This window comes from Eschrichtius robustus, chromosome 13 (assembly GCF_028021215.1).
Source record: "Eschrichtius robustus isolate mEscRob2 chromosome 13, mEscRob2.pri, whole genome shotgun sequence".
In the NCBI taxonomy this organism is placed as follows: Eukaryota; Metazoa; Chordata; class Mammalia; order Artiodactyla; family Eschrichtiidae; genus Eschrichtius; species Eschrichtius robustus.
In genome coordinates this window covers 87,663,193-87,677,386 of record NC_090836.1, presented here as the reverse complement: position 1 = coordinate 87,677,386, position 14,194 = coordinate 87,663,193, and the positions used below count along the sequence as shown (strand labels likewise).

Below are 14,194 nucleotides of genomic sequence, written 5' to 3'. Positions count from 1 at the left end.
CCGCACCTCTGTTTCAGGTGAGGTTCTGGGAAAATCGGAATTCTCTGAATTAAAAGAATTTCATCCTGAGGGTCATCCGTGTTCATACAGGGCTTATGATGCCAAGTCACTGAGAGCCTGCCCAGCACAGCCTTCTCATGGAGATGATGTAACAGCCATTCCTCTAATTTCATTAACTTGCTTACAAGAGAGTAATTGTTCTGCATGGGTTTTTTTCCCCCCAGTTTTAGGTATATGCTGTTTATTTGAAAGCACACATGGAACTCTATGTATTATTGTAAAACTTAATTTAACACTTAACTTTAAAATTTTAAAAGATGTTGGCAAACCCTTTCTGGAATGGCAACCCTAGTCCCACCTTAATTTGCTGTCACATGCATGTAGAAAGTTGCTAGATCCTTGACATTCTTTGCTGTTTTAAGGCATCCGTCTTCCGATAAGTTATATATGTGCTCTTATGTACTTAGTGACTCTTTTTCAACAATTGGTGTCTCAGATCCCAGCATCTGGGAACAAGTTTAATGTTCCTGTGACATCTTTGCCAAAGGCCAAGAAGTCATTCGTGGGTATTCTTAATATTTCCATCATTTTTACATATTTCTCTTAATATTATACTTAAACTATTTTATCTTTATCTTTTTCGTCATCTGAATAGTGTTTTGACAGGGCTTGTTATGATTACAGATTAGCCTGCTTTCACACATGAGGAGGTTAAGAAGCCTAAGCTATCCCAAAGTGTTCTGGTTGGTAAATGGAAGAGAGAGGATTCCAACCCATGTCTTTGGACTCAAAAGCCTGCGTGTGATCTATTTTTAGTATCTTCCACCCTGTATTTCTCAGTGTTTTCCTGGGACAATTATTGCACCATATTATACCACCTCTAAGATCTTTTTAAATTTATCTCGTTTGTTGTGTATGTGTCTACTAAGTTAGAATTTGAACTTCTGATGAATGGGGCATCCTGCTATTCATCTTTGTTTCTCTCAGAGCCCTAACTGTACCTAGCACTTGGTAGGTGCTCATTAAAAAGGCAGTGAATCTATAGTGTAACTGGTGACATTTGTGAATAATTAGAGCTTTCTAAAATTGAAATCTGATCTAAGAGCACCACTGAACATTTTACTTCCCTTGATTTACTTATTTTCCACCACACATATACTTCTGTATAGAATATATGTAGCTCATTGTATTCCAAGACTTAAACTAGAAGGGAAAGTTCATGCTCGCCTCTTCCTTAGAGGTTCCACAGGAATGAATCGCTGAGCTGCGAAAAACATTTTACCCGAATGCATTTAATCCTGTAGGAAACAAGCTATATTGAAGACAACTCCAATCAAAATGGTGCCATATCACTGATCTTCTCACTCAAAGAAGAAGTTGGTGCACTGGCCAAAGTCTTACGTTTATTTGAGGTAAGTGCTTTATTCATTTCTGCCTTGAATAATGGCATAGCAGACTTCTGTGTTATCTTTTAGTTTGATGCAGTGAAAAGAACATAGGATCTGGAATTGGAAGACTTGATTTTCAGCTTAGGCTCATACATGACCCAACTGTGTGAACTTAGTTAAGTCTTTCATTCTCTTTGAGCTAATGCTTCTCCATTTCATAATGAGGATCATTCAGAATCACTGGTTGCACACCAGGAAGCCAGTGTTGGACTCACTCTTCTTTCATCAAACTTTCCTCGAATTAATTACAGTCAAGCCTTCATGTTTGCGAGTCCTACATCCCTCGGATTCAACCAAAATTTCAATCTGGGTTTGGTTGAATCTGCAGGTATGCAACCCATTGGTAGGGAGGGCAGACTGTATTCATTGTACCACTATTACCATTTTCTATAAGGGTCTTGAGCATCCGAGGATTTTGGTACCCATGGGGTCCTGGAACTGTTTCTGCATGGGTACAGAAGGACACCTGTACTATCCTCTCAGTGTTCCCGAAGCACTCTTTAACTTTTAACTGCAACACTTATTTGCCTTGTGAAATGTATACATTTCTGTTTGACCCCGAGGATAGTTTCTTCAGGCAAGGAACCTTGTGTGAGTGAGTCATCTTGTGTCAGACTCAGTTTTTTGTTGTTGTTTTTTTAAAAACATCTTTATTAGAGTATGATTGCTTTAAAGTGTTGTGTTAGTTTCTGCTGTATAACAAAGTGAATCAGATATATGCATACGTATATCCCCACATCCCCTCCCTCTTGCGTCTCCCTCCCACCCTCCTTATCCCCCCCACCAGGTGGTCGCAAAGCACTGAGCTGGTCTCCCTCTGCCATGCATCTGCTTCCCACTAGCTATCTATTTTACACTTGGTAGTGTATATATGTCAATGCTACTCTCTTACTTCGTCCCAGCTTCCCCTTCCCCTTCCCCGTGTCCTCAAGTCCATTCTCTATGTCTGTGTCTTTATTCCTGCCCTGCCCCTAGGTTCATCAGAACCTTTTCTTTTCCCCTTAGATTCCATGTATATGTGTTAGCATATGGTATTTGTTTTTCTCTTTCTGACTTACTTCACTCTGTATGACAGACTCTAGGTCCATCCACCTCACTACAAATAACTCAGTTTCATTTCTTTTTACGGCTGAGTAATAACTCCATTGTATATATGTGCCACATCTTCTTTATCCATTCATCTGTCGATGGACACTTAGGTTGCTTCCACGTCCTGACTATTGTAAATAGTGCTGAAATGAACATTGTGGTACATGACCCTTTTTGAATTACGGTTTTCTCAGGGTATATGCCCAGTAGTGGGATTGCTGGCAAACTCAGTTTCAATATATATATTAAATGTCCAATTAAGAATGAAACTTAATTTAAATATGAGCAAAGGAAATTAGACTTTTCAAAATCATTTTTGGAGGCTTCCATGGTGGCGCAGTGGTTAAGAGTCCGCCCCCCAATGCAGGGGACATGGGTTCGAGCCCTGGTCCGGGAAGATCCTGCATGCCGCGGAGCAACTAAACCCACGTGCCACGACTGCTGAGCCTGCGCTCTAGAGCCCGCGAGCCACAACTACTGAAGCCTGCACACCTAGAGCCCGTGCTCCGCAGCAAGAGAAGCCACTGCAATGAGAAGCCCGCGCATCGCAACGAAGAGTAGCCCCCGCTCGCCGCAACTAGAGAAAGCCTGTGTGCAGCAATAAAGACCCAATGCAACCAAAAATAAATAAATTAATTTTAAAAAGAAGGTCTTTAAAAACAAACAAACAAAAAACAACACTTTTGCCCTGGATTTTAAGAAGGAATATTTTTGAAGCAAGTAATTTTTTACCCCTAGTACTTTAATTAAATTCTACCTGGTGAATGCATACATAAATAGATGGAGAAGAGACAAATCTCCCAGACAGAGGAATGCCAAATAATTTAAGTAGATCCTCTGGAGTCAAAGAAGGAGAACATAACTCCCCACTCCTTAGGTCTGGGCCATGAAGAGTGACTTGATGAAATGGCCCTTTACCTCTGTGGCCTTCCTCCCCCAAACCCGTAACCCCAGTGTAACCATGAAGAAAACATCAGGCAAACTCCAATTAAGGGACAGAATACAAAATACTTGACCAGTACCCTTCAAAACTGTCAAGGTCATCAAAAACAAGAAGTGTCTGAGAAGTTGTCACAGTGAAAAGGAACCTAAAATGATATGACAACTAAATATAATGTAGTGTCCTTAGTGGGATTGTAGAGCAGAAAAAGGACGTGAGATATAAACTAAAGAAATTCAAATCAAGTATGGTCTTTAGTTTGTGATAAGGTATCAACATTGGTTCATTAATTGTAACACTTGTTCCATACAAATACAAGACATTAATATTAGGGGAAACTGGATGTAGAGTATATGGGAATTCTCTGTACTATCCTCTCAATTTTTTCTCTAAATCTAAAATTGATCTAAAAAAATAGTCTATTTTAAAGAAATTAAACTTGGCTATCCAAAAGGAGGAAGAAAATGTCTGCCTGAATGAGAGCAAGAAATGAGTGTAGAAAAGAGAGACAGAGTGCTGTCTGAATGACAAGCTGGTTGTAAGAAAGACTATATCTGTAAAATATAGGAATGTCACATTTTAGTCTTTGAGTTATACGGTTCATCAGCATTTTCCTCTTAAGAGGTCAGGCCTTAGTCAGGGTTAATAAATTAAATAATAGTAAATTAACAGGATGTTTTCAACCTAATCAATAAGCCACAAGTAACTAAATTACTAGGATGAAACGCACCCAAGGAGCATGGACTGTATGCGGGATGGTTGAATCCCAGAGTTCATTGACCTTGACGGGTTGTTTAACATGTGTGCCTTTGTTTACTCATCTATGAAGTAGGGCTAATGATGCATACGTCCCTGGGGCCATGAGATTTTATGTGCTACGTGAAATGCATGGTATGACTGAGCCCAAAGATGATGCTCATACGATATCTATTCCTTTACTCTTTCCACATGTGTTCTATGAAACCTATCAGAAATCTTTGAGAACATGTGAAGAGGAGAAAATGACTAGAGACAGTCAAAAGCCTTGATTTAAAAATTTTTTCCCCAAAAACACCCCAAAACTTAGAATGAAATACTTAGTATATTTTGTGAACATTTATAGCAAATGGCAATGACCAAGAGTCAGGGCAGCGCCATTAAAGAAAAGCAGAGTAGCTTAGTAGAACCAAGGGATTATGGTGGCCACAGTGTATTTGTGTACTTCATGTCCTTCATGGTATCCTGAACGAGATGGAGAAGTAAGTGTTAGATAAAATTACAGACAAACCCTTTAAATTGTGTAGTTGACACTAAACTTCGAGACCATATAAAATGAAATCAAAGGTAATAAATGGCAAAAAAAGAAAGAAAAAGAAACAGGAAAAATCTAAACTACACTTTTGGGCAGTGTTTCCTAAGCAATATTCTATTGAATGCCACAAGTTAGTAGATGTTTTACTAAAGAGTTACAAGGGTAAATATGGCTGGAAAATTCTGCGTCTAGATTTTGGAGAGCCATCATGCCTGTGAAAATATTAAAGACTATGGAAAGCCTTGCAGAGTGGAAACCTATTCAATACTATCTTACTCAGAATTTCCCAAACATTTTTGGTCATGGAACCTTGTTCAAGAAAGACCTATTACCATTTTGCAGGCACTAGTGTTCCACTGAACTTATGCTATTTTAGAGTAAGGAGCTCCAGACTATCAGTTATAACCTAGGTTTGGGACCCTGAGGAGTAGAACAGCATTGGGATTAAGACTATATTGTCTGGAACCAAACTGTTTGGGTTGAAAAACCAGTTGTGCCACCTATGAGCTGGGTCACCTTAGGAAAGTTATTTATCCTCTTGGTGGCTTAGTTTCCTCATTTTTAAAATGAAGGTAATAATAAGCTTGCTTTATGGGGCTGTTGTGAAAATTAAATGAATTAATACATGCAAAGTACTTATTATAGTATCTGGCACATAGTAAGAGCTCAATAAATGTTTGCTCTCATTATTTCTGTGCACCATAATTTTGGAGAGTCGTGGAGCATCAGAGACTCTTAAATTCTTAGCTCCATGAGAAATAGTTAAAGGATTAACGGGACTTCCCTGGTTGTCCAGTGGGTAAGACGCCGCACTCCCAATGCAGGGGGCCCAGGTTTGATCCCTGGGCGGGGAATGAGATCCTGCATGCATGCCGCAACTAAGAAGCCCGCATGCCTCAAGTAAGACCTGGCGCAGCCAAAATAAATAAATAAATAAATAATTTTTTTTTCCAAAAAGGATTAAGGTTAATTGGCTTGAAGAGGGAAGACGGGGTGAGGAAACAATAGGTTCATTCAAATATTTGAAGGGCCATTGTGGAAGAAGAATATTAGTTATTTTTTATTACTTCAGAGGCAAAAGGGCAAAGCACAGAAATTATAGGAAGCATATTTCAAATCACTTAAAGGAGACACCTCTACGGTAGAAGGGTGCTGGAAGCCATTGATTTCAAGCATTATTACTATCAAAACAGCTAACAAAAGGCAGGGCAGAATCAAAGCAAAAATTATGGTATAAATAAACTTACCTTTCCTTAATAAAGACAGAAGATAAAAATCCATTCCAAGGATTCCCTGGTTGTCTAGTGATCAGGATTTGGGCTTTCACTGCCGTGGCCCAGGTTCAATCCCTGGTGGGGGAACTGAGATCCTGCAAGCTACGCAGCATGGCCAAGATAAAAAAAAAAAAACTTTCCAGCTCCTCCAAGATTGGCAATGGAGGAGAAACATTCCATATGGGAGAATCACCTGCTCCCCATGAGTCCCTTGCTAAGTACTCCTGCAGTCACCTCCATGCTTAATGAGCACTGCCGTCCTTTCCTTAGATGATTAACACCAAAGTCATCATCCCATTAAGGGATGATGTTGCCTGCCAATGGGCTTGCGGTCTATTAGACTTCAGCTAGTAACAACATCAGAATGCAACACAATAGGCTTGATTATCATAATGAGGATACAGATGTATAGTGTCTACATGTATTGGGTGGGTGGTAGGGGCAGTGAAGCAGATGGTTTAGTGAATTGGGGCCAAACGATGAGAAACATACCCAACCCTCTATCTGCCAACCCACAAACATCCCACTGTCCTCAGCAGATTGATCTCTCAGTTCTCTGCATTTTCCATACCTCTCTATATTTTTAGCCTCTACGCGCTCACATCCCGCGCCTTCTTAGAAAAGTAGTCTCCTGAGAGTCTTTACTGCTAGTGGCTTAGTGATGGGCTATAAAATTAGAAGCAGGCTCCTGGGGGAAGTTGCGAAGAAGAGGTCTCCCTTCCTCTGCCGGCACTCCGCTAATCGTTTTACCGTGAATTCGCCAGGGGAGGGAACAAGCAAACAGATATACAGATATACAGAGCTCTAAAGTATCAATACATGGGTGTGTTCAGTTGTCATCATTTAATTGATGGAGACACAGGTTCAGACTAAGCAAGCTGCCCAAGACTAGACACTTAGAGTTAAAAAGTGCTTCTAAGTTCACCTTCCATTTCCATGGTAGATTGGTCTTTTGAAAACAAATCTATATATTTGTTTATAGTCTAAATGTGACATATACAGTCTATATTTGTCACATTCACTTTCCATGTGTGACCTCTGCCCAGATGACCCACGCCTTCCCCTCATCAGATAGTCAATGAGCTCTTATTTTCTCATTTATGCATTCAATTAATGTTCTTTGAGTATTGGCTGGGTTTTGTTTGTTTGTTCATTTGTTTGTTTTTATTGGAGTATAGCTGCTTTACGATGTTGTGTTTCCACTGTACAGCAAAGTGAATCAGCTATGCGTACACATATAATCCCCTCTTTTTTGGATTTCCTTCCCATTTAGGTCACCACAGAGCATCGAGTAGAGTTCCCTGTGCTATACAGTAGGTTCTCATTATACATAGTAGGTTATCTCTTTTATACATAGTATCAATAGTGTATATATGTCAATCCCAATCTCCCAATTCATCCCACCTCCCCTTTCCCCCCTTGGTGACCATACATTTGTTCTCTACGTCTGTGTCTCTATCTCTGCTTTGCAAATAAGGTCATCCACACCATTTTTCTAGATTCCACATATATGTGTTAATATACGGTATTTGTCTTCCTCTTTCTGACTTGCTTCCCTCTGTATGACAGTCTCTAGATATCGGCTGTGGTCAGACCGTTTATAGGTGCTGAGGAGACTGCGAAGACCCAGGCAGTCAGTCTCTGCCCCTTTAGAACGTGGAGGAGCTCAAGCTTCCGTGAGCTTTCTTAACCCAGGCTTAGGGCAAAATTGGCCAGGGGAGGTTTCTTGCAGATATCATGTTTAAGCTGAAACCTAGAGGGTTGGCCACAGGAGAGGAAGGGGGGACGTACATTCCAGAATGAAGAAACAGATGACTTGAGTTGAGAGAATAAACAAGTGTCCAGGTCACAGAATCCTCAAATCCCCTTTCCATCTACCAACCTCAGTGTTCCTGGAGACAGAGGTGGGATCACAGAGGGGACATTCGGTCAGATACAAGATGTTTATTACTCTAAAGTTTGGACTTTAAGGTCCTGCCTGTGACCCCTGGGTCTGGTGAGCAGGACAGGATCAAGAGTGAATCACAAGGGTTGCTTTTGCCCCTTTGGCCTTAGGTCCAGAGCAGTTATGGCAGTAAAATGTTTACAGGGAGCATTCCATCTTTAATCAAAATAAGAAGAGCCTTGAGTTCCACTGGGGGGAGGAAAGTTCTTACAACCCAGATGACTTTTTCATCCTATTTAAACCCCCAAATATAGATAATGATATAAAGAATGCCCATGTAACTCACTCCCTGCTTAAGAAATACATCATTACAGAAATGGCTACAGTCCCTGGGTACCTCTTCCCCATGCACGTCCCTCCTCAGAGGTAGCTATTAATCTGAATTTGATACATACTATTCCCATGCATCTTTTCAGACTTTGTTATACAGAGATGTCCATTAAGATATATGGCATGGTTTGGCAAGTTTTGTTTTATTTTTTTGAGGTATAGTTGATTTACAATGTGTTAATTTCTGGTGTACAGCAAAGTGATTCATTTATATATATAAAAGAATATACAAATAAATAAATATATATATATTTCTTATTCTTTTCCATTATGGTTTATCACAGGATATTGTATATAGTTCCCTGTGCTACACAGTAGGACCTTGTTGTTTATCCTGCAAGCTTTTAATCTTCATAAAATTGGAATCATATTGTAACCATCCGTCTGCAGTTTTCTTTTTGGGGAGAAGGTGGGGAACATTATTTTGATATTTGCACATATATTCTTGCTCATTTTCCCATATCTTCCATCGTGTGACCATATTTCCTGTTGGTGGATATTTAGCTTGCTTCCATTATTTGTCCATGCAAATGGTGCTACCCTAAACATTTTGTGTAGGTTTGATGATCTAGCTATTGAATAGAAGAATCTCAAATGGAAAACTGGCACTGTTTTCAGCTGCTAACCTGTTCAAAGCTGGGCATATTTGAGAAACAGCAACACGGAGCTGACTTTCTAAACTTTCATCATGAAGTTGGATCCCACATTGTGAAAATGTAGACAGAGTGCTGTGGTCCATTGACGGCACATGACTTGTGATTGCACATCAGTAGCCTGGACTGAAACAGGCCACTGGGCCATTTTGATTTTCTCTCTCCAGTGGCAAGAAAAGGGAGAAAGGGGAACTTGGGACAAGAAAGCTCTTTTCTCTAAAGCCTTGAAAAGAGCCTGGATTAAGCTGCTAGCCTGGCTCTTCCCCAGGAAGGGGTTCCCTCCGAGTTGGACACAATCCCGGCCACATGGAAGGGAGGGTGGGGAAGAAATAACCTAACAAAGAGGGACAAGACTGAGGGAGGAAAAGACCAAGAGATTACAACAGAGACCCTTCCAGGAGAAGCAAGAGTGGGATCCCAAATGATGGTCTCCAGGGCGTGAATCCTTCTGAAAGTTCAGCTTGAACCTGCCCAAGAACTCTCCTCCACAGTAGAGTGGGAGATGATCTTGAGCTCCCTCTAGAATTTAATTGTGCTTCTTCTGCTTTCCTGTTCAGCCCAGTGGGTTTAATTTTCAGACTCCTGGTCAGCTAGGGCTGTTGCTGGCCCTCTCATGAGAGGAGATCAGTAAAATATACAGGAAGCCCTGCCTGTACTTCTGTGAGACTTATCTTTGTAGTTACCATTTCTCACCCCAAATGTTGACGTAGTCCCCACACTGTTTCTGCCTTTGTCCCACAACAGTCCGTTCTTCTTCTTCTTCTTCTTCTTTTTTTTTTTTTGACTGTGCCGTGCGGCTTCTGGGATCTTAGTTCTCCTACCAGGGATCGAACCCATGACCCCTGCAGTGGAAGCACAGAGTCCTAACCACTGGACCGCCAGGGAAGTCCCCAGTCTATTCTTAAAATAGCTGCCAGACTGCTCCTTTGAAAACATGAGTTAAAGGATGTCTCTCTCTCTGCCCTATTACCTCTCATAGCTTCTTAATATCACTCCAAGTGAAAATTAAAGTTAAGATAACGGCCGATAGGTCATTCTTGGTTACTTCTCTGCCTCATGTCCTATTGCCTTCTGCCCCGTGCTCACTCTGCCCCTGTCATGCTGGCCTCGTTGATGGTCCTCAGTCATATTACACAATATCTGACCCCAGGACCGTTGCACTTGCTGTTCCCTCATGACCTACTCCCTCATTGACTTCAGGTCTATGCTTACATGTCACCTGTTTATTTTTTGAGGACTTCCTGACCCCATTGTTTAAATGGCACTTCCATTGAACCCCTGGAATATTCTGTCCCTCTTTCCTGCTTATTTTTGTCTGTTCCATCTGAAGGCAGTATATTTTACTTATTTATCATAGTCATTGTTTGTCTCTTCCTTCAAGAATGTAAGCTCCAGGGGCTTCCCTTCCCTGGTGGCGCAGTGGTTGAGAATCTGCCTGCTAATGCAGGGGACACGGGTTCGAGCCCTGGTCTGGGAAGATCCCACATGCCGTGGAGCAACTAGGCCTGTGAGCCACAACTACTGAGCCTGCGCGTCTGGAGCCTGTGCTCCGCAACAAGAGAGGCCGCGATAGTGAGAGGCCCGTGCACCGCGATGAAGAGTGGCCCCCGCTTGCCACAACTAGAGAAAGCCCTCGCACAGAAACGAAGACCCAACACAGCCAAAAAAAAAAAAGAATGTAAGCTTCAGGAGGGCAGGGATTTTTCCTGCTTTTTTGTTTTTGTTTTGTTTGTTTTTATTTTTGTTTTTCTTTTTTTTGCCACGCATGCATCATGTGGGATCTTAGTTCCCCGACCAGGGATCGAACTCTCACCCCCTGCATTGGGAGCATGGAGTCTTAACCACTGGACCACCAGGGAAGTCCCCAGATTTTTCTGGCTTTGTTTGCTGTTGTAGCCCAGCACCTAGTACAGTGTTTGGCACGAGGAAGGTGTTGGATCGGCTGAGTTATGAAAGCCTCCTGTCCGTTTACTTGAGACCAATGACATGGGACATCGTTTGTGACTGTCTTTGATGTTGCCCCCAAAAAGCTCTGAAACAGGCTAGGACATAACTTCATTTGCACTTATGCCAAGGCAACAGCATGCAGGCGGTCCAAGAAGCTCCCCCTTTCCAGTCTAGTCTCGTCTGACTATATGCTCAGCATTTCCTTCTCCTTTCTAAAACATGCTCTCAGGGAAAAAGCTGAGAAAAGTTTAAGGTAAAGCAAATATGAAAGGGTAAAATGACTCATCAGCTTAATGTGTTTCAATTCCCAGGGAAATGTGTCTCTATACCAGGTTGAGAAAGGTAGTGTATAATGAGTTCTTACTGAGTATCTGTGAACGAAGCCACAATTGTGCTAGGTACTTTCCCTCTTTTTAATTCTCATTAAGCTGCCAGGTAATATTATGATTTTTATTTTAAACGCAGACAAACAAAAGTTGAGAATGACCAACTAAAGTATCCAAAGGTAGTGAGTAGCAGAACAGAATTTGAACTCAGATTAGTTCCAAAGCTCACATGCTTTTCGCTGTACCATTCTTTCCTCGAGGAATGAAATGGAGGAGGAGAGGAAGGGGCCCTAAGCTGGAGGTCAAGAAAAGGTCCAGAAGCATGAATCTGTTTTTCACAACTCATCATATTCATTCTGTGTATCTATAGCTTTATCCACTTGTGACGAATCCCCTTTTAGAAAGATTTCTTCATGGATGGGAGCGGAAGGGGGTTTCTGGTCAATCCTTGTTCAAATAGACTGTTCATTCCACTTTGCTTTTCTCTGGTCCCCACACTGTCTGTTCAAGAGTCCTGAGTAATCAAGTTGTTGCTCAGCCATCTTGTACGCAGAAATTAACTACTGGACACATTGTGAAATTGTCTTTGGAATGTTTAGCTCTAAACCTTTCTTGCCTCTGCTAAGATGTCCACGTGGATTAACACAAAGAATTCTTTCTTTATCCCTCCCCCAAGATGTGGTGAGTGTGTAGGGGTCAATTATTAACCTGCATAGAGCCCTTGTTTAAAAATAAAAATTCATTTACTAAAAGGTAAGTGAGATCATAATCAGGTTTGGAGGTTCATTTCTAAAGCCTCTCTTAGCAACCAAAACTATTGGTATCTACCTAAGGATCCACACTATTAAACTGGAAAAACTCCACTAAGGAAACTGCATGCCAAGCTAGAGAGTTAATTGTTAACAAATTGATTCAAATGGGAAAGAAATTTTGGCTGGATATTCTTAGCCAGAAATTTCACTCACATTTAAAAGATATAATTTAATTTTCATTATATGCGTAATATTATAAGACATTTGGCAAATAAATAGAAGATACACATAATCTCGTCAAAACTCATCATGATGCATTTCATTCTAGCCTTTTTTTCCTTGGCCTGGGCAAAATTTTTTGAAACATATTTTAATGATCACATATCTATATCCATCGTATTTTCCCAAGTGGCTGTCATTATAACCATTTAAGAGAGAAAGTTAAATTTTCATTATAAAAGTAATAAATGTCATTTTTAGAAAAGTTGAACTGTGATAAAAAAGAAAATAGAAAGGAGACAAAAATCACCCCTAGGCCCATCATCTAGAGACTATCACTCACATCTTGGAGTGCTTACTGGCGCTGTATTTTATGCATGTTGTTGTTGGTTTCTTTCTAATAGTTGCATAATCTCCACTGAATGATTACACTGTAGTCCAGCTAACCATTCCCCTATTATGGGAATTTAGTCAGCTTACAAATTTAGGTAAAAATTTTTTCCCATAAGTTAGGTCTCCAGAATTATAAAAACTGAGTCATGGGGCAGACATTGTCTTACGGCTATTCCCAAAGTGAGAGGTTTCTCTCTGGAAGTGCTGTCACATTGCGAGTGGTGGGGTATGGGTGGGGAACATTATCAGCCTGTAGTCTGCCTGCCAGCCTTTTTTTCACTCTACACCCTTTCTCACCTCCTACGCCACCCGCCCTCCCATACTGTCTATAGCCATGCCGAAGGTGTGTGCACTCCTGGTTCTTGGCTTTGCTGTTTTCTCTGCTCTACACAAGGCAGAAATTGGTTATCTCTTCATTTGAAGTTTCAACTTAGGTATATAGCAGGCGGAGCTTAAGCATTCTCTATCATCCTGAGCCAAGAAGGATGACATTGCTCTTGGCTGCGTTTAGGAGGTCACCTCTGTTTGCATAAAAAGCTTTAGAGCAACCGCTATCTCTCTGGCCTTCTCTCCTCCACATACTCTCTCTCTAGTCGGGACTTCCACATTGGGTTACCTGGTCAGGGGGTGTGTTCTCTGCAGCTGGTGCCCATAAATAATAGCTCCATCATGTACCCCTGAAAATTATGAGGAAGAAAGAGCAGGAAGGGTGCCTGCGTAGGAATGCTTATTACTGTGTTTACTCTACCCAGAGGTTTCATTTGGGGGGGTTTGGCATAATAGCAGTAACAATGATAAAAGCTGATATTTGAGGGATGCTCACCGATACCTCTGGCAGGAAAGGCTGTGTGGTTAGAAGACCAATGTCTGAGATTAGAGGAAAAGGGCCTCCCTCTCCAGCCACTTTTAACAAAGCATCTTTATCTCTGATTTCATTTTTTACATCTTCCTTAACCTCTTCAGAGGTTTGTTGGGAAGGTCACAGAAAATAATTCTAAACTGTAAAGTGATATTCAAATGCAAAAAGGTATCGTTATTGTAATTACCCCTGTGCTCTTCAACCATATGCCACTAACCATCAAGGAAAAAGATACACTTCTTGAACTACAAGGTTGATGAATTTCATTTCTCTGAAATTATAGAGTTATTCAAGTTAAACATTTTTTCTGGGTACATTTTGTCCATTTCAATGTTTGGGGCAATGCCCTTTTTGTTTTTTCTTTTATTTTAATAAATAAAGAGGCTTGGTTTTCTTCACAAAAAACAGTACTGTCAATGAAATCAGACTTTTGAATAAGTAGCAGGTGAGTACCACACATTCAAATTTGAGGACCAATTTAAGTAAATAGTTCTTCTTAAATGGCAAACCCCATAATAACTAAAGTACCACCGGCTAAAGACATTGAAGTTGAGAAATTTTATTAAGTGAGTATTATTTTTGTAGCATTTAATGAATGCCTGTACATGAGCCTTCCCTTCTCAAAGAGGCCTCATGTGTCCACTCTATTAAATACTGCAATCTCCCTCATTCCATCCCAGGACTGCCCGTTCCCTTCATCCTGCTCTGCTTTGTATTTTTCCCTTAGC

General features: G+C 40.9%; 1 protein-coding gene across 1 annotated transcript in view; it reads left to right on the top strand.

Annotated features, from left to right (window-relative positions):
• The window catches only part of PAH (phenylalanine hydroxylase), a 72,336-nt gene that overhangs the window by 6,100 nt on the left and 52,042 nt on the right, over positions 1-14,194 (top strand). The window contains exon 2 of the mRNA XM_068562152.1: positions 1,305-1,412. Within this exon, the coding sequence (XP_068418253.1) occupies positions 1,305-1,412 (108 nt within the window). The remainder of the gene's footprint in view (positions 1-1,304; positions 1,413-14,194) is intronic.